Consider the following 24,481-nt stretch of genomic DNA (forward strand, 5'->3'; position numbering starts at 1 on the left):
TCTTGTTAAAGCATGCACAAATGCCCTTACTGACAACATTGAGCAGTTGCTTCGTAACTCCAACATTGGCTTAGAAGTGAACGTGGTCTTGTTTAGAGCCCTGTAAGTAATGTATACACATTGATCGCAGAGAAATCCCTTGTAAGCATCATCAGGCATGCCCAGTTTAACAGAACACAACGTGCAGACGTCAAAGCTGCTGTCAGAAATAAATGCGTAGCCTTTGATACGTGCAGTACTGCCTGCTGGTAGCCACTGGAGTTACCAGTGAGATCAGTGGACGGCACTGCAGCAGCTGGCATGTGAGTTATTGCAGATGCTTTCATGGGTCGGGAGGCAAGGTTCGACATAGAGGCCTTCATGGTGACAGGCACGGCCAACGCATATTTTTGAAATTATTGTCAGACGATACCCAATAAAGTTTTGATCGTGCATTTGGCGCGGTTTTTTGGCACAGACTTCCATTATCAGTGCCGGGAAGTTCATGCACGCATGCGGAAACATGCGAAATGCCGAGGACTCGTGTGGCCTGACAGTTTGCAAGTCAGTTTTAAGAGAGTAGTCACTGGCAGTAGTATTCACGCATTAGCTTGCTTTTTCACACCCAGAAACATGACTGCAACGTACGCTGCCTGACAAGTAAAGAAGTAAATCAAACAAAAGATTTCACATGCCTCACTGTTGCAGCACTGTCCCCTAATCTCGCTGGTGACACGGGCAACTATCAACAGGCTGTGCTAAATGTATCGGCCGACGACCGTGCGTTTTTACATTCAAGGGACCCCTCTTTGAGTAGTGCAAGTAAACCTGTTCGACGTTTAGATTACACTGCCAGGAATACCTGAGCCAGATTTTACACGTGCACTGAAAGATTCAGAAAAATCAACCGCGCTCCGTTCAGTTTTCATCATTATGCACCCCTGGCATGGCCTAAATGATGTCGTTGCGGCCATGGCTGCCCTATTGGCTGTCACTGGTCAACTTCACGGCTTATTTCTCGCTTTTCCTATAACGATCCGCCGTCGTCGGTGCTGTGTATCAACCTCATCCATGCCTGAACCTGTATGCACAGTTTTGGCATTTTTTTCATTTTTTGAGTGCGCGTGGAGTTTGAGTGACGAACTTTCAACGAGATGACTCGACAACAAACGGCTATTGCTTCAAAAAAACGCCCTACCAGCCTGAGTGCACCCTTGCGAGCAGGCAGCCATGCCTGCTTTTTTTGTGGTACCAGACTGGAAATAGGCTGCTCCACGTTGCTGAGAAAAAGAGGAAACTCCCCGGCCTGTGATATATCTAAGGCCGCGAGCCGCCCCCCTCTCCGGGAGAAAGTGCGCGGCTTTCGTCGCGTTGTCCGCAATCGAGTTGAGAGAGAACAATTATGCGCGATTTCTCATTGTGCGTAGTTTCTTTGATAGTGAAAGGATTTTTATAATTATTGCGGTAGGAGATTGCTGGGACAATAGACTTTGCCCAAGAATACATTCTGAGTAGTAGATGGTAAGTGCTGCAGGGTCCCTTTAACAGTTCTGACCTCTGTACAGTCCCACCTGAGGCAACTCCAGACACCACAGAAGATGACGGGGCTGTAGGTTCACTGGCTGCTGTATTAAAGCACAGCTGCAAGAGTGGGAAATGTTTGGGGCAGATCTTGTGTTTTGTAAGTGCATAGACGACGTTTGTGTTTTGGCTTGCCAGGCCCCAAGTGATCAATGAATAACTCCTCCCTGGACAGCAGTGATCTCGGAAAATTGATGAAAGGGGCCAATATCACTTTTGCACCACCATGTTGTGCACTGTATTAAGGAGAATTCCCAAGAATTTACACTCCCACAAAAACAGGAACTAGGGCTCGAATCGCTTACATCCGCATCGTCTGTAGAAGGGTACAATCATCACGTCAAATTTCCTTTGAGCAACACAATTCCTACTTAACCGCATGCAAGTCAGTCCTGTCAGAATTGGTGGAAAAAGTTCGGAAGTCTTTAAGAGGGTCCTGAACAGGATTTCAAGTGCTAAATTAACAAGCGCAGTCATTAGGTTGGGTGTTCAACGTCATCTGTGCCAAGTATAACTTTTTTATGTGCAGCGCAAAGCTCACGTTTTCATTGCAAAGTTTGTCGCCCCTTTCCAACCCTTTCCTGTGTGTTTTTGGATTCCTCATATTTAAATTCATGTGCGTAACGAAGCAGAAATCCTGCTATTGGATGGCTTTTTTTTTGTGCACTTCTGGCTAAAAGAAGCATCGTCTGCTCAGTATCGGCAAGTTGCAGCGGCACCTATGGTTAAGTAGCACTTCCTGCAATACGCTTACCGGCTATCGTGTTCAGCTATATTTACCTTTTTTACTCGATTACCATGTTTCTCGTTACAAGACATGGCTGCACATTGTCAAAACACACGTGCACCTTGCTTGAGTGTGCTGCTTGTTTGCACTGTGCCTTCCCAGGAAGGCCGTTCATTGCGGCTGATGAGTGGTCCAAACCGTACATTTCCTGCAGGGGTTGTCTGCCACGAAAAAATATTTTTGAAGTAAGATGGCAAGTTGGGCTAGTTGGTGCAGATTAAGATTCATGGTGAAAAACAGCGCAAGGAACACAGGGACAAAAATGAAGAGTGGACGATACACAGCGCCGATGCGTCGTCCACTCTTCCTTTTTGTCGCTGCGTTCCTTGTGCTGTTTTTCACCACGAATCTTAATATCTTTTCGACATGTCGCCAGTTGGAATTATTGCTAAACTGCAAAACAAGTTTCGCCACCAGGGGAGCACATGTGAGACAGCACTTTTCGAATAAACTGTGCATGCTACATGAAAGAGAACAAGATGTACTGTCCTCCCCGTGTGGCTGAGAAGCATTCTTAACCAGTGCATTTGTGATCATCAGTTCTCTACCACTATAAACTGTCTTTTCGACGGGCTGTACTGCCAATAGGAACCACTGCTGCGTGCTGTCAAGGGTGTGCAGAAACACAAATAGTTCAAAATGTCACCTTTGAGGGGCGAAGCATCATTGAAGGAAACGCTCTGCGCCATCAACAGTGAGAGAGTAGAAAACGCGCGGCAGTGACACTATGTTTTTGAATTGTAATTTCTCAGCAATAGTCATTGTTTGATGAGATTTCTTGAAGGAAGTAATTACATTGCTTTATTTTGTTATATGTAGATGCATTTATTGGTGGAGAGCATTTCAGGACCCCTTTAAAGGCAAATTGCTCTCAAGTTTCACCCTGGCTAAATGCCTTCGAAATGTGTAGTAGGTGCCATGAGAACTACTGCGACGCGACCGGTAGCTCTGTGCAATGCGTGGTTATTCAGTTTCAGGCACTCAAAATAATGCCCTTGCAGATGACAAAGCACCTGCCGGCGTGTCGCGCAAACAGCCATTTAGCGGAAGTGACATGCCAGCCGTCCATGCCGATTGGCCTTCCTCGCAGCGGGAAAATTCAGGAAACTGGTATTTCGCGCCGGGACGACACGCTTTCATGGTTCCGAAGAGGCTTCGTTAACCGTACGGTTCTCTCCTTTTCGAGTGTCGTCGCGACATCATGCCAAAGCGGTGTGATGCTGTTGGAGCGCACGAATAGTGTTGCGTTTGCGGGACAAGCGCTCGCTTTTCCGCGCGCCTCCCACACCCCTGCACGCGTGCGCTCACACTCTCCTCCTGGTTGGCCGAGCCGGCCGCATCGGCCGGTCCGCACAGCTCGCGCCGTCAGGCCAGGCCGTCTGGCCGCTCGCGCCGACGGCTGATACGTCACTTCCGCCTGCCTGTAATGGCCGCGTTTTGCCCAGTTTTTGCGGCGTAATTACACACATTTTAGGCGTCATACTTCGTACGTCGCGGTCTTTTTAGTCATGCTATGCAGGAACAGTGATTTCGCGTGGTCGAAATTTCCCGTGCAGTTGGCCTTTAACGCCATGAAGTACAACTTGGTTTCATTTGAAAGGACTGGCCTTTTGTGATACCCTCAGCTGAATTGGAGCCATGATAGATGCTTGTTTACCAGAAAAACACAACAAATGTTGTAAAAGTTTTAAATTGTGCTACGGTGATGAAACTGTGATGAGTGGCTCGGAGGGGGCACGGTCAAAATAGTGGAACAAGATTTCACATCGGGTGAGACACCAAGCGGCCGCTGCGAGCAAAAGCTGCGAACCCGGGAAGCGCAGGGCGACCGAGGCAGGGCACGGTTGGATTGGGCATTCCCACGTCAGACGTCCGGTCATCGTGCCGTCCGTTGCAAGACCGTCGCCATCGGTCACCAAGGCTAGCTGCCGTTTGGGTGCGGCTCGGGCACGAGTGATCACAAGGCACTGCCACGTCGTTCTATTCCAGCTCGAGCCACGGTTCCTGCTGCTGTGAGACCGACGTTCGTGGTGCGTCAGCGACCCCATGCTCCTGCTCGGACCGCCGGTTTGCTGAGTCCTGGCCACGACTTCCGGGCCTGGCCTGCTTGGTCGCGGCGGTGTTCCGGAGCGTCTCTCACCAGCTCGCTGGTGACCTGTCCGTGAAGCGGCCGGCCAAGTTCTGCGACCCTCACCCTCGACGACCACTGCGCTCCAACAAGACGTACCTGTGAGCTGTGCTTAACGTAACTGCTTTGCGGGCCTAGTGCCAGCCAGTGCTGCGGAAAGCTAACTGAACCCGCTTTGTGAACATTTCTTTTTGAGTTACCGTCATTTTCTTTGAGTGGCTGAATATGTTGTAAATACACTTCGTCCTGTGTGTGCGTCCGGCATTCCTCTCACTGAGTTCTGCACGATTGTAGCGTAACAGAAACATCATCAGAAAGGACATAATGTAGGCCAGCTATAAAAACATGGTTATTAGTGTGTTAACTGCATGTTATCATTCAGTTGATATAACCAAGCAGAACTAGAGGCCCCACTACAGTCACACAGTCATGTTTCTTCTCGGGGCTTAAGTTAGTGGCTGCCTATTGCGCGAACTAGTTTCAGTGATGTCGGAGAGAAATAGCTGGAAAGTGGCTGGATAGTTCGTACGGCTTCATGTTTCCTCTTAATTATCAGAAATTATGTGCTCTCAAGCACCTAAGCGTCTGTGTGAAACAAAAAAGATGAAAAGCTCACTAGTTTTGACAGTACAAGCCATGTACAAATGCAAGGAATTGCTTTAGTGTTCTTTTATGATGGCTGGCTCCACCCACAGGTTGCAACATACTGTGTGGTCGCATTTGCATGGCTGCAACAGAATCGCAGCACACCCAGCTTTTCTGACTCTCGAAGTCATGTTAGGAGCTCGGTGCAGTTGGAAGTGGCAGTGAAGCCACAGCATCCACAGGCTTGGACGCGTTCTTACCACTGCACTAGCTTTCTACGGTGCACTTCTGTGCAGTGCAGCCATGTAAATCTGGTCTATGGCAGACCACACATTGGGGACGCCCTTTCAAATTCACGCGCGTGAAACTCAGAAAAATAACTATGATTGGTGCAAGGCCGTCACAGAGTGGCAATCTTTTTAATTGTTGTGGGCACACTGCACGGTACTATCCTAGCTGCCCTTTTTTCACTGCGAGGCCGTCATAGAGCAGCAGTCATTTTATCTGCTGAAATGGCCACACTGCACAGCACTATCGTAGTTGCCCTTTCCTTCATCTGGGTGAAGCAGAGGCTCTTCTATCAGCAAGCATACTTTATCGTTTACTGACAGGACAAGCACTGGGAAGGTCTCAGCAAGCTCCTACACTGCACTCACACGACCTTTGCACCTTGCAGATGACATGTTTCATTCGACGTTTTTTGTTGTTGTTGGGGCATGTGTATATGTGTGGATGCACGGTGTTTTCGTTTGGAGCAAAACGATAAACACGGGTGGCATTTGTTCCAGTTCATTTGTTGTGCGGGCTGCACATTCTTGATGCTTTGCTTGTGCAAACATGTGTTCATGGTTGCACTGTTACGTTGATCACGTTAAGCAAGTACTGCTGCTGTTTCGTTGGTACTTGGTTCCAAGGTGCATAAGAGTTTTGGTGCATTTTCCTGGGAAAAAGTCTAGCGCCTTAGAATAAATTACACGTATGCTTAGGAGAATGCATAGAACGCATATAATACATTTCTTGCTAAACTTTTCTGGATAAATTGGATGTGTCCGATAAAAGTCTGGCATTTCCGAATATGCATTTTTTTAATCATGTACGTTTTGGCTAAGAATATTTTATTCGTATTCGAAATTTGGAATATTCGCACACCCCTAGCATTTTCTTTGTGTCAGTTTCTTTGCACACGTTTTTCCGCTTTTATCAAAACCAACTTACCACCATGCTCAAAATGTAATGTGGCACACTGAAGTATAAGTGCATAAACCCGCTTTTAAAGTACATAATAGTAATGGGATACCAAAGCGTAGAAACAAATTTGGTTGTATCTTGATTACAGTGCCATGAATGCAAATATACCATTCATGGCAACGGTAGTTTCCTTTTTTTTGCGGAAAATACCAAAAGCTTCAGAAGAGGTATTGCCCCTGCATTCATTTTCCTGTACTGTGATTTCTGACGTCACGAATCTTGTGTATTTATGCATGAGAATAATGCAGCTTGCTGAAGTGTTTGTCTGAAAAGAACGCTTGCGCTGTGCTTGAGAAATTTTGTTTTGTTTCATGTCATGTGTTTGTTTCGAAAAACCATTGAGGGCAGCTGCGTCAATCCACGCTTCAACATTTGAAGATTCATGGCGTCACAAATATCGTGGTGCGGAAAAGTCAATGCAGGGGTGATACCTGTTTTAATGCTTTTAGCATTTTCTGCTTAAATAAGCAACTGCTTTTGCCATGAGTGATATATTTGCATTCATGCAATAGGCTAATAGCGGAAAACTTGTTTCTACACTTTAGCTTCCCTTTAACATGAATCAAGTGACACAAAGTTTGAATTGCGAAGCAAATCTCTAGTCCCGAACATATGGTGTGATTGTTAAAATGTTGACTGGTGGTTGTGCTTTTTCTTCTCTTCCAGAAGGCACTAAAATGCTGACGAGTGCACCACTTGCAACATCATTGATTTTGGGGGGCTCCATTACAGCAATGCCCACGGATGGAGCCCGCAACAGCTATGTGTTTTGGAGCCAAGGAACACAGGCGACAATTATCACCAGTTCCACAAGTACGACCTCGATTTTTCTTAGTTTTAGTCAGCATGCATTTATGGTAACAAATTTATTTTTTTTTAGGTTCACAGTGTGCTCTTTGGCTAACCAAGAGTGTGAGCTCCCAAACGGAAGAAGAATTTCCAGGTTAGAATGTGGCATTCCTTTATTCATAAGAGCTTTCTGGTATGAGCGGCCAACGCAACTGAAGAAAGCAATTCTTACCAAACGCATTATGAGCCACTTCTGTGCAGTTTGTGCATAGTGTTGTAATTGCCATGAGTTTAATTAGTGTATTGAATTCAAATTACACTAAGCATGTCGATTTTGCGTGATATAAGAAACAGTCTGTTGGTAAACACCTCAACTGGCCTAGCTAATATGCTGTGATTTAGAAGGCACATTTTGTAGGCATCTCAGGCCAGAAATGACAGTTCACATGCTATCAGCAGACATTTTCATTTTTGTAGATGTTTTTAGTGTCTTACAGCAGGGCGGTGGTCTTGGTGTATTTAACACAAAGTGTAGTTCTGCTTTCTTTGCAGTAATGATAAAAGAATTCAACTTCCCAGTGCAGAATTTGCAAAGACTGGCTGGACTGTACAATCTGTGTCTGTGTGTATTTGTCATGTGTTACTTCTGAGTTTCCATTTCATCTTATGAAAGGATGCTCAGGAAGAACTTAAACTTTCGCCTGATGTTTTCTTTTTCTCTACAGAAAAAAGTGTGTTAGTTCTATGTGGTGCACAAAGGTAGTATGTTCATTGAGTTTCACCAGATTGCCTCTACAGTAATAAACGGAGGTTCTGATGGAGGTCAAAAACAAAAGCATCCAGGTATCAAGATTTTGGCGCCCATTGTAGCTCCCAGGTGGTCACTAATAATCTGGAGCCTTCCCCTGAGGCACACCTCATGGCCTAGGTGTATCTTCGGCATGTGAAACTCCACAATCAATCAATTAATGTAGCTAACGTTTGGGTTTGGGCTAGCTGTTTCATCATGAAACAGTGAAAGAGCACTTAAACGAAGACAGTAAAAGCAGACACAGACACAAGCACTGACTATCAACTGTGCAATGTTTATTGCTTGCGGAAATATAACGGAGAAAATACAATGACGTCACACCCGTGCGTAACTACAGAAACACAAACAAATGTACAAAAATGCAGGCGCATCTGCTGAGCCATCCTCATTAGAACGAGCGTCTAAAAGAGCATGCATACTCCCTCAAAGTCAGCACAGGAAGCAACCTGGCAATGCACTGGAAGGCCTGTAAGTGCTCCCCACGTTTGGAAGACATTAAGGTGCTCAAAAGGTTTCGTGATACACGCGCACGCGAAATCTACGAGCTGTGGCAGACAGCTGAGCAAGGCGAAGATTGCGTGAGGACCCCTTTGGTAGCCTTGTATAAGAAGGAACTTGGGTACTTCAGCATGTGATTGGAGTGAGCACGGCATAGCAGATGCGCCTGCATTTTGTACATTTCTTTTTTTTTTCACGAATGAGTGTGACGTCATTATATTTTTCTCTTTATATTTCCACAAGCAATAAATATTGCTCAGTTGATAGTCGGCGCTCGTGTCTTTGTCTTTTACTGTCTTTGTTTAAGCTTTGTTTCACTGTTTTACAATTAATGCAGGTAATGGGAATGCAAGTTTTTCTATTGATATACATGCAGAGGCAGTGGTCTATTCAAAATTTGTAGGACTCTAGCTGCAAGATATAAATTGTTCAGAGAGTGCAGTAAAAACGTTATATAGAAATTCCTTGGAAGCTGTAAGTTGGTTTAAATGCTTCGAAGACGAACGGCTAGTGGTTATCAAAGACTTCTTTAATGGTGCACTGTGTTTGCATCTCTTTCTTTGCTTTTGTTTCTTCATCTTTTGATGTCAATTGATCTCACGGGCGAACTGACCATAACTTATGCTGCAGCTTTCCCAGAGTCAGCGCTCTCCTCTGCGTGCACCAGGCTAATTCTTATTCCTTCTCTGGCACCATGTTGTGTTTGTGCAGTGCCAATGCACTTGGCTCCTGCTCTAAAGACCCTGGTTGAAGTCCCGCACGAACCCAAATGTGTTAATTTATTCCTTCTCTCTTTGCCTTGGAAGTTATTTTGGTATCATTCGTGTTGACGCCGATGGTCACTTTTTGCATATGATGAGACACCTAAGGCTTTCTTTCGCCTTAAGGGGACTCGCCTAATGACGTTCCTATGGGACTTATTAATCGTGACCCACAAGCTTAACAAGCATGTGTGCCAATACGAAAAGTTTTACAAGCCCATCTAAATGTTCCTATCGGCCTAGTAAAATTTAAGTGTCTAGTTAGGCCGAAAATTTGACTGACCAGTTACATTAAAGTAGCATTTTTGTGTGTGCTAAATTTAAGGAAACCCTAACGCCATCTCACAAACACATCATTGTTTGGGCGTTTTCTATTCCAAGTTTACAGAAATAGAGGGTTTTAATTTATTTTTACTATCAAATGTATCTATGCTAGTTGACTTCTATTCTGTGATATCTATGGCATCTAGTTGACATCTGTTCTAAGCAAGTTAACTTGTGCTGGCTTAGAAGTACTACATTTAAAGCACTTAAAAATCCCAGCAGACAAACGGAATGCTTTAGCAACTTACCATGGTGTGAGGCAATGCAACCCTGGCGTAGGCATTTATACCTACGAGGGAAGGTGCCACTGTACAGGGAAAAAGCAGCAGCTGTACAGTATCAAACTACTCTCCCATATACGTGTAGGAGGGACACAATGCTCTGTGATGTGAACGAAGATATCGCACGTGTAATTCGGCATGCCACTGTTGTGCGGAACCAAAAAATTGGTCCAAGCCATTTATATGATGGCAGAGTACAGAGCGAAGCTGTTTCAGTTTCATTGGGTTCCACAAACTCACGAAACAAGACACGATTGACTGAGGCACAGTCAAAAGGAGTGCACAAAACTGTGTTTTCTTGCCATCTGATGGTGTACACAATTGGTAGCATGACCAGTCGGCGCCCAATGCCACACCCCTTCCTCCTCCTCTGCATTTCCGTTGCTGCTATGTTGTGCCTTCACACTCCTTTTTTTGCGAGCGGGTACATTGAAATGCCAACGCCACAGTTTGTACACTGCGCTCTCGGCTGCCTCCTTGCCTTGCCTTAACGCAGTGACGAGCATTAACGCCTCATGTTCTCCACCTTCATACCTTCTTTCTAATTCTGTGGCCCCATTAGTCTGCCGGGGCCAACAGCACTGTCTCCTCTCTTTTCCACACCTCGGCTGCTACCCCGCCATGCCCTCCTTCCTACCCAGTTTTCTGTTAAAGGAATGCAAGCGAAGAATGCATACAGGGGCTAGAAGTAAACAGCTGTGCTAGACAGGGGCTAGATGTTAACAGAAGTAAGCACGTAGGCATGGTTTTGCAGTGCTTTGCAGCTGCCGAGCTCTAGATGTGCACGTTCTGGGGACAGAAGTCCTTAGCCCATGCCTCTGTGGGTGGTTGCATTTTCGCAAATCCAGTGTTGGATATTGGGTTGACATATGATCCTCTAGAATTACCACATGACAATTGCATGCCTAACTGCAATTATTAAAAAGTTAACAAGTGCTAGTTAAATGTTTCCCTAAAGAGCAATTGCAACTCATTATTTTATTGCATTTGCCACGGCCTCTGACCACCTTGCATAAGAAAAACAATTTTACCTCTGCAACCCTATTTTTTAAAAATTGCTGGGTCTTCTGAAACACCCTGTATGCATTATTTCTTAGTGGCTCCGCATCAGCTGTAGCTTAGTCGTATGAAAAGACTACGCAAATAAATTTTGCTTTGCAGGTTTGAATTATGGGAGTTTTTTTTCTGAATGGGTTGACTGTTGGCATTGTGTAAATGCCCCTTTTATGACCCTGTGGCTAGTACAAGGAGGGCACAGGCGAGTTCAGAAGGTGCGCAAGAAATGCCTCCTGCTTAAAGACCAACTGCACTCAAATTTTACCTCGGCCAAATTTACTTTGAGCGTATAGTACATACTGCAAAACCAACTAGGATATGACTCGTAGCCCCATGAAATGTGTGGTTAATTAATTAGAAGCATTTAAAATAGCTCTGTTGCAGGCGATGCTGCACCTGCCGGCAGTGTCGCTGATAGCAATGCAAGAAGGGAGCCCGACAGCCGGTCGACCGTTCACTGGGCTGGTCACAGGCAACTGCCGGAGCGGGCGACGTGAGCTGGGCCTGTGCCCTCGTTCGCGTGCCAGTGGCTTCTTTATTACAATCAGCACACTCCTCCCGCTGCCGAGTTGCACAGGTTCAGTGAGAGGAATTAGCTGGTAGGCAGTAGCCGATCACAAAAATGAACTAGTGTGGGATGTACAAACAGACAGTCAGAGGCAGTGGTTCGACTACAGTTCAGTGAGAGCTCAGTGACGAAAGTGCAGAAGCCTAAGGCACGGAAAAGTACTTGTAGAGGTGGCCCCAAAGTCAACCTCCGTTGCACGTACTTGGGCATTCCCAGAGTTAAAATAACAAAGCAAAATTTATTGCAGAGAACTTGGTGCTGGTGCCTCGCTTGTGGTGCTGCACTGGAGGGACGAGGCATTCATGTATGACATCACATGAAACAGCAGGATGGCGGTTGACTTAATCGCTGCTGCAAACACCGCTTGCGGCATCTTGGGCTTGGGCATCGGCTGTGCCATATGAATGATGTCTGATGGAAGACCCGAGCGACAAAAGGTGAAGGAAGTTCTCTGACGCAGCGGCTGGGAAGAGGACTGGTGGGGCCATGCTGCTGTCCGTGGGCAAATTGTTATGCTTTGAAGGCATGATGCTTCTCGTGCCCCGTGCTCTGCGTGCCGGCGTTCGAGGCGTGATGTCACCATCAGCTGTTCCTGACGCATACTCATTTAGCTGCAATTTCTGCATGGGATTCTCTTGCCTACTGGCTTACATGCTGACCTCCTCAGTGCTGTCGGCAGTGAATTAGAACAATTGTGTACTTGAGGCTGGCGTGCAGCACTACCGAGAGCCGGCGAAGGGCACACAGTGTCCTTGGTCTCCAGGGACCCGGGCATAACATTCGACGATGTCGCAAACGTGGGTGGTGTCTGACTTCTTGGATCTCAACTTTGTGTCGAGCGCATCTGCCCACAACTCTCCGGAATACCTTCTCTGGCTGGGGAACATTTTGATTTGCTTGGCCGGTTCCGCCCCTGTGGAGGACGCGGCAGCCGTTGGGTGGAACAGCCGAAACTTGTTAGAGGATGTCCGTGCGGTCTTCAGTCACCGGCCATGACATCCCTAGCTGTCTATGTAGAAGGCTTTGAGGCCCTGCTACCTGGCCTTGAAGTAGATCCGGCCGCAGTTGCAGTTCTGTTGCTGACAGCACTGGTGCCCTGCACCATACAACTGAACTCTGTTTCGGAGGCAACAAGATAGGGAGTCAAACGCCAGACTCTTCCAGACGAGACCTTCCAGTAACAGTCAGCGCAGATCAAGACGCTAATTCAGTCCTGCGAGTACATGTCGAGACCGCAGGATTCCAGCGATTGGAGAACCTTGACGTGGATAGGCGGATTTGTAACGACGCAGCTTTCTGACGCTTCTACAGCATCGATTGTTACGGCCTGGTCGTCATGCTGACTCTTCAGTGTCACCGAGACTACATTTGCACAGCAAAGTTTCCGCTGGACAGGTGTTGCCAAACGTGATAGGGGAGAGCCGCTTAGCTCCCTTGATGGGACAGGCCAAGGCGCCCAAAACTTTGCGGCGAATGGATGTGCGCTGGCAGTTGGTGTCAAGAATAGCGCACAGCAGCAGCTGACCAGTGGGTCCATTCCCTCAGGCGCGTGCGGTCTGCAGGTATATTGGTGTGAACAGGGTGGCGCTGACCAACGTGATAGTAATTGCAAGTGCCGTCCTAAAAACTTGCACTTTGCTGATGGACCTAGGGCCATGGCACCACCCAATTCCCTTTAGTTCTACCTCATCTTCTAACTAATGATGGTGATAGTGCACTATCTACACCAGTTGTCTTCCTCTTTTCTCAACATCCTCTGCCCGCGACAATGTTTCCTATGCAATGCCACAAAATTAATGACTGCAAATCCAACATGCTGGTTGCGATTCTTTGAGCCTATTGGTTGGTCTTCATTAATCTGCCGCTTCCTTTTCCATCAGTGCTTCGGGGAGTAGTGCCGCTTCCTAGTCATAGTCTTGTTCAATACTGGCAACGAAAGTTCAACAGAATTCTGTTTTGGGGGTAAGAGTGAAATAGCGGGCTGTCTTTGGTCCACGTGTATTAGGCTGTAGGTCTGACTGAACTTCATCATTCGGTTTTTATTTCTGTCGGTAAGGGGGGCACTAGTTGACACAAAGCTCCTTTGCGCGAAATGGCCTCTGTGTAGTTGGAAATGTCCTGTAGGTTGTTTTTGTGCCTCAGGTTGTTCGGTAAGATGTTGTATTGCGGTTCTGTGCCTAAGCTTCGGTGTTTTATCACGATTTAATGGTGTTCATGATGGCGCCCATTAAACCCACAGGAGGCATAACTGCATGATCGTTCTCTTCAGTCACTTGCTCTAGAAACCCTGCTGGAAGTCTATCGAATCCTTTGTTTTGCCGTGGTGTGAACTGACTTTGTGACCCCAGCAGAACAGAAGAGGCAGTGTCGACATCACATAGGGATAGTTGGGTGGTCGTCTCAGATGGTTCTATTAGCACTTTTTTGGCTAAGGCTACTGGAATATGACAGGAAACTGGATAGATCAGTAGTGGGCTCCATGACGTTTGGAAAAAGGCAACCTTCGGAGTGATCTCATGAGTTCTCCATGATACCTTTCCTTTTTTTTGGGTTTGTCGCCACTTTGCTGACATAGCCACCTTTTGATAATTTTTCTTGAAGCAACAGATTAGTCCAAAGAACTACTCCGAGACATAAATAAGTACAATTCTTCATATTTCTTTGTGTAGTCTTACAAATCCAATAAATTTCTTATCTGATTATCAAGCTGTGCGAGGATGATTTGTTTTTGCTGTGCAGATGATTCACAAAGCAATTTCAGCATACTCATTTTTGCAGATGGTTGTTCCAAGGCGCAGTCTGCTGTGTTGGCGAGGTTCAAAATCTGTGCCCGGAGGGCTTACTTGAGTCGCTGCAGTCATGCCAGGGCATCCATGTGTCCAAGTTTCAAATGGTTGGTGTGTAGCGTCAAGCAGCCGGCCATGGCAGGCGCCGTCCGAAGGCAACACCTCCTGCATCTGGGGATTAAAATGCTTCCCAGTCCCCGCGTGTTTTGAAGTCTTGGTGCGCCATCATCTGGAGTCCGCTGCGCCATTCCTCCTGGGTTTTGGCACCAAATGTTGAGGAACTGGCCCCAGGGCCGTGACACTGCTCAAAACGCCTTTAATTCCACTTCGTCTTCTTTTAGATAATGATGGTGATAGTGCGTTATCTACACCAGTTGTCTTCCTCTTTCCTCGACAGGCAGATCGTGCAAACAGCCATGAAACAAAAGTGACACTGCGACCGGTCGTGCTTTTTTTTATGTCGAGGAGAACCGGTCAAGCTCCGTTGGGCGTTCTCCTTCAAGGGCTGCGGCGAGGGTGAAGTGTTGCATGCAGGTTGACTCAGGCTGGCTGGCCACATGCGGCCACTGGTTTGCCGGCTGGGCCAGCTGCCACGTTTCTTCTGCCTGGGCGGAATTTCGGTTTCAAAATCTGCCACCGATACACGTATTTCAGCTGCATTATTTTGTTTCTTGCAGTATTTTTAGGGAGACTATACGAAAATAACATTTTCAAGAGGTTGAAATTTTGAGTGCAGTGGGTGTGTAAGCATCTCTGATGGCGCATAGGGCGATCAGCCAATATGTACACCTTGGCGTAGCCTTTGCCAGTGCATGGAAAGATACTTTGCCGCTAGAGGCGGTGCTAGGAAGTTGCTATAGTTGATTTCTGTGGTTGACATGGCAATAGCGGGTCATGCCGACCTCTGAAGTACAGCTAATACGTGATCAGAGATATTGTTGGAAGCCATGACTTTGTTTAAGACAACCGAAACCAAAACTGGTTTGAACTCCGAAAATAAAAAAAAAGCGGCAGTCTGTCACATGTGCCTGTTAATGATAGTGTGAAAGTTTTTTTTAAGAAAAAACATTTACACACGCCCTAGTGTGTGTGCATGAACCTCTAAATCTTGTACATTGCCCAATGATATCGCAAGAGCTTGTGCCACTGCTGTATTTGTGGCCACCTTGGGCATCGCATGGTATTTATTCTTTCAGGGTTCTTAATTAAATGTTGCTGTAGCGACCAGATAATTCCATAGGCATCACCAGTTCTGATTTGGAGTCAACGAAGTGTACTGCATTTAAGTAAACAACCCGTGTGAGGATGGTATAGTACTGTGCCTTTAGATGTTGTGAGCTTTCATTTTTTCAGTTCTGAATGTGGAGATGCCCAAAGCTGCGTCCTTAAAGTATTTTTTGCTTCATGTTATTTTGCAGAGATCGCAGTGGATGCTGGTCCTCACACCTGCTCCTGCTGGCCCCTTGCTGGCAGCACGAGGTGAGTTGATTTCGATTCCGTCATGATCCCATAGTCTGCAGAGGGATGTTACTTAGCGTCGGGGTAAAGTTAGTAGCCTCAGGGCTCACACAGACTGTTTTTTTAATCCTGTATTGGATACTGTAAACCCATTTTCCAAACTGATCTGGCTCTTTAAAGGGGCCACACTGATGTAATTTGCATTCCCCTATATGCCTTGAGCGCGCCACTGAAATCCCCCTAGCGGCCCATTTAGAAAGCAGCCGCAGCAGGCTCCGGCCTGCTCCCCATCATCGCCGCTGCTCTTGCGTCACGTTCACGGCAGATTTACTGCTTGTATGCATTGGGAATGCTCATTTATGTGGAGCAGTCACTGTGTTTGCAAATGTGGTGCATTTACGAGAGTCTAAATGTTTCTGATGCAGTCTTAGTGTGGTACATGTTGTCTGTATAAGAGCCACGTGTGTCACAGGCTGGCGTGGCGGAACTGGCATATGCATGGAGCTGGTTGTAATTCCACTGCCCTGAAATTTACTAACAGTGTCTCCGTAAGCAGCGTTTCTTCAGATGGCCATGCTATGGCTATACACTGCGATGCAAATCGGTTTTGCATGTGTGCTTACATAATCTAGCGGAGCACTCATACCTGACACCAAGCCAGTTATGCTTGCCAGTATCATACCTCAGGTATTGATCACTACCCTGGGCAAGCCTATATGGCATAAATTTCTCGAAGAGTCTGTAAAAGAAGTACGACGGATAATGCAAAATTATGTTCGCGAGTCAGCACGTCAAAAAATTTATGCTGGGTCATCTTTTTGTGAGGTGAGCGCTCGCAAAAATTCATGTTATGCTCATGTGACATGTGAGCTGCGCGGAAACGGGCGTATAGGGAAATCTGCATCAGCGACCAAACTCTTCTTTGAAACATTATCATATGACACAGGGAGCCTGCAGATTCTAGCAAAAACTGAAATTAGGAGGCCTTATCATATACCACGCTCTTCCAACTGCCTTTTATCACTTGTGGACTGCGTACTCTGTATTCTTCAAAAAATGCGTTCACCAAGTTATCAGCCGTTTGTTGAAGTCGAAAAACAAAAGGAAAGTGAACATGTGATTACTAAAATGTTCTTGCCTCGATTTTGCTCTGCATTTGAAAACAACGACAATTAAGCGATGCCCTCCCCCCGGCGTCTTGCGAAATAGCAGTGCATTTCACATCTAGTTGGTCTGGTGAGTCCTATCTGGCCTAAGTTGAGATGAACTTCTTTTGCATTTCCAAAGCTTACTGGGTTTTTTCGTTCCAGTACAAGCTATACTGTTTCTTCGAACTTGGAGACCATTTATTTTTCTGTGGTTTCAATAACCCATTTTGGTTCTAGCCATAAGGCATGAGTGGGCACATGCCTAATAACACACAGCCTTTTAATGGAATTAACATTTTCGCAAGGGTTGTATTCTCATAAAAGGCACAAGTTATTGTAATCACATCCCCGAAATATTTTTCTATGACGTACATATTCGAAACAAAGCCACATTTGTTGTCCGCGTTGCAAAACGAAACCAACCTCTCTCTGTGCTAATATCAGTTTTAAGCAAGGTGACTGTACAATTCGCTTGTGCCTGGCGTGTTCGGAGGTGACAGTGGTGATATGCTGCTGCCGTTGCCGACGCACGTAAGAGTGGCCAAGAAGCGCGCAGAACTGCCTCCTTGGGTAGCTTTTGTTGGCGTTCGTGCACTCTACCAAGCTGCAATCAAGCCGCAGCTGTTTTTTGAAGGGCGCTAAATGTACTATTTGCTTACAGACATCACCGTAACAAGTTGTTTAGGGTGTGGAAAGGCAAATAGAAGTGAAAGAGACCTGAAACACTGCATGAGCCCCTATCAGCCACACAACGCTCGTCGCGTAAATGCTACAGATAAGCTGCAGCAGGCAGCGCAGCGATCCTAAACTCAAGGTGTATACAACCTTTTTTTTAACCCTTTCTGGGCCATTGGCATATATGTATGTCCCCTGCGAACACCTCCAAATTGGTCCATGATGTATGTGTAAGTCATCGATTGTATGTTTAAAAAGCGTTTTGTTTTTCAATCATGTCTCTTACTTGGCATGTGCTGGCACACTGCGGAAATACGTGACATTTCTTTCATACGCCAATGGCTTTTTTCCTTTTTTTATGCTTTACGTGGTTACGCATACGTGGTTACACATGTACAGGAGGCTCTACTGATGCAGCTGCGCAATCACCTCAAACTCGGTGGTAATGATACCCTCTCTAGTTCTGTTTTTTCTGACATGCTGCTCAGACACTGCATTTGCACTTACAGTGTGCACGTTTCTTTCCATGTCGGTACTTGTATTTGTGGCGGTGCAGTTGTTACAGAAGCTTTCTTTGGCTACACTTTTTGACTGATATTTGCACAAGCCCTCCCATTCTTGTGGTCGACTGTCGTAGTATCAGTGTCAGTTAAACTCCATGTATCAGATGTGAAATTAAACAATGCCACTGTGATGGCTGCTACATCAAAACAGTAAAAAAGAAAGTTGAGCAACATGTCAAAATCCAACAAGTTAATAAGGCTTGTACTGTACACTGCTTTGAACATTTCTGGTAATTATATGGGCTGGTTAACAGAGAGGCATATTACCACCTCAACCTTGCTTTTTTTTCTTGAAAGCTCTTCAGGAAGGGATTCAAGCTATTTAGGGAGTGCTGAAAGAGATCATACTGCCTTGTTTAGAGCAAAGGGATTCTCTGAATGACCTTGTGGAGTTGTTGAAGTTTCCATGACAGGAGCTCTGAATCTGGCAGGACCTAAAAAACGCAATATTTTTTCTGGAGTTTTCTTGAAGTTATGTTCGCATTAATTGTGTGAAAACAAAAATCTTCATTTTGTCCAATGTACTATGTTTCCCAATTCCACTAACATGCGAGATTTTTCATTTCTCGCAGCATTTATATTAACTGAAAGTCTTGCAACATGGTTGGTATATGTTATGGTGTCCCCCATTTTGTCGAGATCTAGTGCTGAGTTGGCCAGTCCAGTTGTACATTCCGCATGCACTTGCCACAGGTTTTACCTTATAATGAATCGGAAAGATATCTTTATAATTGTGACTTTATTGTCAACACACTGAATATGTGTACTCAGGTTTGCCCCATTTTATGCTATGAATACAGGAACTAAGGGGTTTTAGTGCAGTCAGGTGAAAATTAATGTTTTGCAGCACATGTGCTTGTCAACTTTAGGGCATTAGGCTTGTTTAAAGTTTTCTATAAGCTTACTTGTACTGTGAGTTGCAAAAAATGTGCTGATCACGTATTATTCCTGGAATTTCTGTAACAGCACATTTTTGTTACATTTTGTGCGTGAGTGAAGTTTCAAAATTTTTAAGCCTTTCATAACTAACTTAAATAGTGGTAAATGAATTCCTAATTGTGTGATTGCATAGGGCCATGCATTTTAGGAGCTCTTATTTGATTAGAATACTTAGTTGGCATTCTTCAGACATGGCTTATGATGGTCAAATTGGTCTTATTAGTAGAATAGAAAACTGTGCACTTCCACTTTTACCTGTGCATGTTTGACCTAAATAAAAATGCTGTGGAAAAAACATTTGGAATCCTAATTTTCCACACCCCTTCGTTCTCTGCTGTGTGCTCTGTGATGGTGTTCGCATGGATGCAATGCATTTTTTTGGCAAGAAAGCTGCTTCCTTTCCTAATGTAGTTGGCATTTAGCCTGTTGCGTTATTTTTCTATGGTTTCTTTTCTGATATGGTGTCTGGTTGTGCTTATTCAGGGGTTCTTCTAGTGACAGCAAAGAAATGCAATTTGATGGGACGCTTCATTCTTGCCTGTCCTGTCAACAAAACAACCAGAAAACCACTCCTGCTACGATGCTCTGCATCTCGACTGTTCGAAACAAATGTCGCTGTAAAAAATTCAGCCTCGACACCCATCTGAGAGTGCACACTGGCAACACATTTGTATGTAGCATCTGTCAGAAAAGCTTTACTCAAAAATGCAGCTTGGCCATTCATGAAAAGTTGCATGAAGGGAAGAAGCCCCATGTGTGTAGCATCTGTCAGAAGAGCTTTGCGACAAAATGCTACCTTGCTAAACATCAAAGATTGCACTCTGCTGGCGAGACACTCTATGTGTGTAGCATCTGTCAGAAGAGCTTTACTGCGAAACGCTACCTGGTTAAACATGAAAGAGTGCATTCTGGTGAGACGCTCTACAAGTGCAGCACCTGTCAGAAGGGCTTTATTAGAGGAGACGACCTGATTAAGCATGAAAGAGTGCACTCTGGCAAGAAGCCCTACATGTGTGACATATGTCACAGGAAGTTTAGTCAGCAAAGCCACCTAGTCAGTCATAAAAGGGTGCACTCGGGGGAGAGGCCCTACAGGTGTAGCATGTGTGAGAAAAGCTTTACTCAAAAAATCCATCTGGTCACTCATGAAAGAGTGCACTCGGGGGAGAGACCATACATGTGTAGCATCTGTCAGAAAACCTTTACTCAACAAAGCCACCTGATTGATCATGCAAGGTTGCACTCTGGTGAAAGACCTCATGTCTGCAACATCTGTCAAAAAAGCTTTGTTTCAAAGGGGAACCTTGTTAAGCATGAAAGATCGCACACACATGAAAAGCGTCATGGTTGCAGTGTCTGTCAAAAAAGATTTGTTAACAAACGGTCTCTTGTTAAACATGAAACTTTGCATAGCAGCGAAAAGTCTTGATCATAGTATCAGAAAACGCACACAAAGCACATTCAGTGCACCACCATAAATAACTACATTTGTGAAGAATGTTGCAGGCAGTCTGCTCACCTGCATGCAGATTGCCCCCTGATAAAGTGATTGCTGTAATAAAAATGCATGTCACAAAAACACTAAAAACATTTTGTCATACATGAGGTATTTAAAACCATTTCATCATACGTGTAACAATGCTAAAAAGCACTGTGTGAAATGTATTTTCAAAGGTTTTTATTGCCATATAGCCAGGTTTATCGTAAGAGATGTCAGTTCAGTTGTAAGTACTATGCCTGTGCCATAGTTCTGAAAAGTGTCGCTACTGTGGGTGTGTGTAAGGATGGACAATTGTACACTTCCTGAATGCTTTAGGTGTGCGGAACATGTAAAATAAATTGCCTCGTAATTTTATTTACCTTCTCGTGGAAAATAAGTACAAGTATTGAATTGACGCTGCAAAATATTTTAATGTTACGCTGTCATCTGGTTTAAAATGGGCCGCTCGTATTGATAGCGTCTGCTCTAGGCGCATAGGCTTAGCTTTTTTTGTATCAGAAACTTTACAGAGCACCTCAATGTAAAACTCACTGCATACAGCAGCCATATACGACCTATTACTGAGTATTGCAGCATAATCTGGAAACCTTATCAAGCGAACCTATCTTACAAACTTGAATGAATTCAGAACAAGGCCCTCTGGTTTGTTTATTGCAAATAGTTGAGGCATGGATGTGTTAGTATTGTACATGCAGGCGCACATCCCAACTTTAATGCTGGCGTTCGGTCGCTGATTTAAGGTTTATGTTCCTGCTTTATTAGGGCGGTTGGAAACTAGACAGGATCAAGTATCTCAAACTGCCTTATTATTCGAGTTGTGCAAACCACAGTAAATGTGTGCGGCCATTACATTTCCTGTTGCAACAGGCAAACATTTTTGTACCATGTCAAAATGTCTGATATGTCTGTTGACTTCATAATAGTGTTGATTATAAACTCTACATTAGGTGTGCTCTTCACCTTTCTGCATTCACTTGTACAACAGTAAAACAGTATGTTTCTGCAAAGTAAAGTTTGACATCCACCTCAATGCAGCGGGTACGGCCACAAAAGAAAGCTGTACAGCTTTCCTTGGTAGTTGTACGGCTGCATTGAGGTGGATGTCAAACTTTCTTTGGCAGATACTCCGCCTTGGGGATTTCGCCTAATTTTGGTCGATTAAAACAGTATATTCTTTATGTAGGCAGTCTGGCGAATATTGTCCGCTACTCTTGTATTTTATTTTGATGCGTACTCTGGTATGAGCCTGGCAAAGGCCCACAGTGTTGTGGTCTCTCTACCTCACAATGCCCTGACTGAAGAGCCCACTGGCTCTGCGCCGACGATGTACGCACACTTGCGCGTGGCACCCCATCACCCTTATCACCTAAAAGGAAGTGCGTACCTGTACTGTAAATTACATAACTGGGACGTTGGTGTAAAATAAACATCTTCCCTCCGTACCCTGGGCATATTCCTTTGTCGCCCCTACTCCACCTGCCCATTAGAAGCGGTGTTTAGTTGGCGCAACGGTGTTTCAGTATCGTGAGCGTGCTCAACTAGCTCGAACGGCGCCGAGATGAGCCGGCATTTCGGGGATAGAGGGGAAAAGCGCCGGGCAACGGCACAAACTAGCGATCACGCAATGGCTCAGGCGCCATGATCCCCACAGTGTCAATAAAGTATCATACAAAGATTGGAGTTTGTCATTTAAAAAAAAAAATGGACGTTGGGGACAAGGTGTGTTTGCAACAGCTGTCCAAAAAGGTTTGTAAAGATTGGAAACTTCAGCCATAAAAAAAATTGCGCACTTACAGAACACCAAAGGATTACTTCTGGAAAACAACCTGTTTCTATGCATAGAGATGCAGCCATCAGCTATTTATGGTTTGCAGTTTCAGAAGTGTATTTTTCAGACTTCAAAATTATACACGTGCAGCTAGAGTTTGACTTCCAAAGCGAATTAGGTTGAAAGTCTTAGGTCACTCATTAAATAAAAAAGCAAGAGTGTAACCCAAAAGTGATTTTACTGGAGGTGTTCCCTTGCTTAGGGCGTTCTGTCACGAGGCTTTCCATGGTGCAAGCTTGAGCCGGAAAGCCAGTGTCTGGCAGAGCTGCCTTTCGTTCAAGCACAACCCTTTTACGAAGCATTCTGCATCGCAAGCTGAAACTTGACCGTAACGATATAGTTCACAGCAGTGCACTGCAGCTGAATAGAGTGGAGCAACAAGCAGCAAAATTCACCATCCTCGTGAATTGTCTCATTACATGGCTGCATGAACCAGTAACACAACATACGGGAGATTGAAGCCAGTTAAAAGTATTATGGCAGACTGCAAAGCTAGAATTTTTCAGATTGCAAGGCCCTTCGATAACACAGTGGCAAAGCATATCTCGGGCCTTCAGCTGTACATTCTAACACACTCAAAAACATAAGTTCTATCCTAACCACAACACAAAAAGTAATGAAGTTTCCTCTAATTTTTGTTTGCTTTAAATATTGTCCCATTCTCAACCCGTAAGACGTCATGTCTAAGAATATTCACTTGTTTTTAGTAGCTCCGAAGCGAGTCCTTGCAATTGTTGCATAAAGACTGACCAGCCGCAGTAAAGCACACAGTTAACTCGCTTATCCAAATATTTCCATTGCAACAATAGCAATAGGAAAGAACTTGACAAGAATGAAGCTATTCTGTAAACCGCAGTGAAGTTTGAAGTTTATTTACATGAAGTTTATTTAAACGAAAATAGATACACAGGGACCCAACAATGTTGTCAAAGTGTCTTCATGAAGGCCATAAATTTGCATTGTATGTGATGCATGAGCAGTAGTCAAAGAATAGATGCCTTTGTAGTTGCTTTGAATCGGGATTTGTGATCATGTAACTATCATGAGCTCGCACCACTGACACACCACAATGAGGTTACCACGAGCAGATGCACTAAGCACGTGTGCAGGACAAGCTGAGCCTACATAGTATGTTTTGCTGTGATAATCGACCAGTAGTGCAAGTATTTTTAAGTTTGGCTAATCGGCTATTGCATGAAACTGGCTCTGCAACTTGTGCAAAAAACTCGCACATGAGTTGGCAGCCCCTTTTGACTTTTTTTACATTGCTGTATTTAATCACACGCTTGCCAAAAATGTCCAGCCAATCTCAGTGTTAGCGTATTGCGTATCGAAATGCGTTGTATAATAAATGTGTGCTTTAACCCTGATCATCAAAATTTCATATTTTCTTTCCTTGCACAATGAACATTTTTTGATGCTATCTGGAATTGTGCTTCGGACAAACTAATATCAGCATTGAATAGTGGGACCAAAGCACAACAGGAGAAATATGACACCTTTTAGTTGCGATGTTCCACCAAACTTACCCATTTTTGCTGAATGAATTTTCTTTTGCATGAGATTGTCGAGTTATATGCATGGTTCAGAGCATACTCAGTTTCGTCAAGCACCACGTATTGAATCGTAACTAATATGATAACTAAAGAATATGACAGCCCAGCAAACCATAGAACATTGTCTGGATGTCCATGTAATGCAACTTCCCCGACATTCAGTGTTAGAGGATATTCATGAATGTCCACTTTTTGTCCACAGGGTATCCATGCAATGTTTCTATGCCTCAGGATGGACATCCTGAAATACTTTCGTCTAGATATCCACAGGATATCCTTAAAATGGGTGGAAACTTTCTGTGGACATTTCCCAGATATCCTGACGACATAATGTCCATTTGACGCCATGCTGAGGCATCCTTACTACCTTACATTATATTACTATATATATTAATATTAGTAGTGATATGAAGTTTTATTGCAAAGAAAAATGGTGTTCGTTTCACAGTCATTTCAAGATCCACCAGATGAACCTTGCTGGAAGTCCAAGACCGAGAATAGTAAAAAAAACGTCACCAGTTAAACACTTGCTTACACGATTCTGCCTATTGAAAAAGTGACAGCTTAAGAAGCCTGCAATCAACTGGGCGGGTCGAATAGTTGACATGCGAATACACTATCAACAGGCGTG

General features: G+C 44.8%; 1 protein-coding gene across 1 annotated transcript; it reads left to right on the forward strand.

The window, feature by feature from the left end:
- The first annotated feature begins 502 nt into the window (after window positions 1–502).
- LOC144159849 (uncharacterized) lies at window positions 503–19,591 on the forward strand. Its single transcript, XM_077691513.1, has 6 exons — window positions 503–543; window positions 4,337–4,576; window positions 7,041–7,121; window positions 7,189–7,251; window positions 15,601–15,661; window positions 19,449–19,591. The coding sequence occupies exons 1-6, from the start codon at window positions 503–505 to the stop codon at window positions 19,458–19,460; spliced, it is 498 nt and encodes a 165-aa protein (XP_077547639.1). The 3' UTR covers window positions 19,461–19,591.
- The last annotated feature ends 4,890 nt before the right edge of the window (window positions 19,592–24,481 follow it).

The sequence above is a fragment of the Haemaphysalis longicornis genome, unplaced genomic scaffold, assembly GCF_048455015.1.
Source record: "Haemaphysalis longicornis isolate Haplotype H1 unplaced genomic scaffold, Haemaphysalis longicornis Haplotype H1 scaffold_10, whole genome shotgun sequence".
Lineage (NCBI taxonomy): Eukaryota > Metazoa > Arthropoda > Arachnida > Ixodida > Ixodidae > Haemaphysalis > Haemaphysalis longicornis.

Coding starts and splice junctions, on each gene's coding strand:
- LOC144159849 (XM_077691513.1), top strand. CDS start 503: ATGCGAAATGCCGAGGACTCGTGTGGCCTGACAGTTTGCAA. Junction 544..4,336: donor TGTGGCCTGACAGTTTGCAA/GTCAGTTTTAAG, acceptor GTTCTATTCCAG/CTCGAGCCACGGTTCCTGCT. Junction 7,252..15,600: donor AACGGAAGAAGAATTTCCAG/GTTAGAATGTGG, acceptor GTTATTTTGCAG/AGATCGCAGTGGATGCTGGT.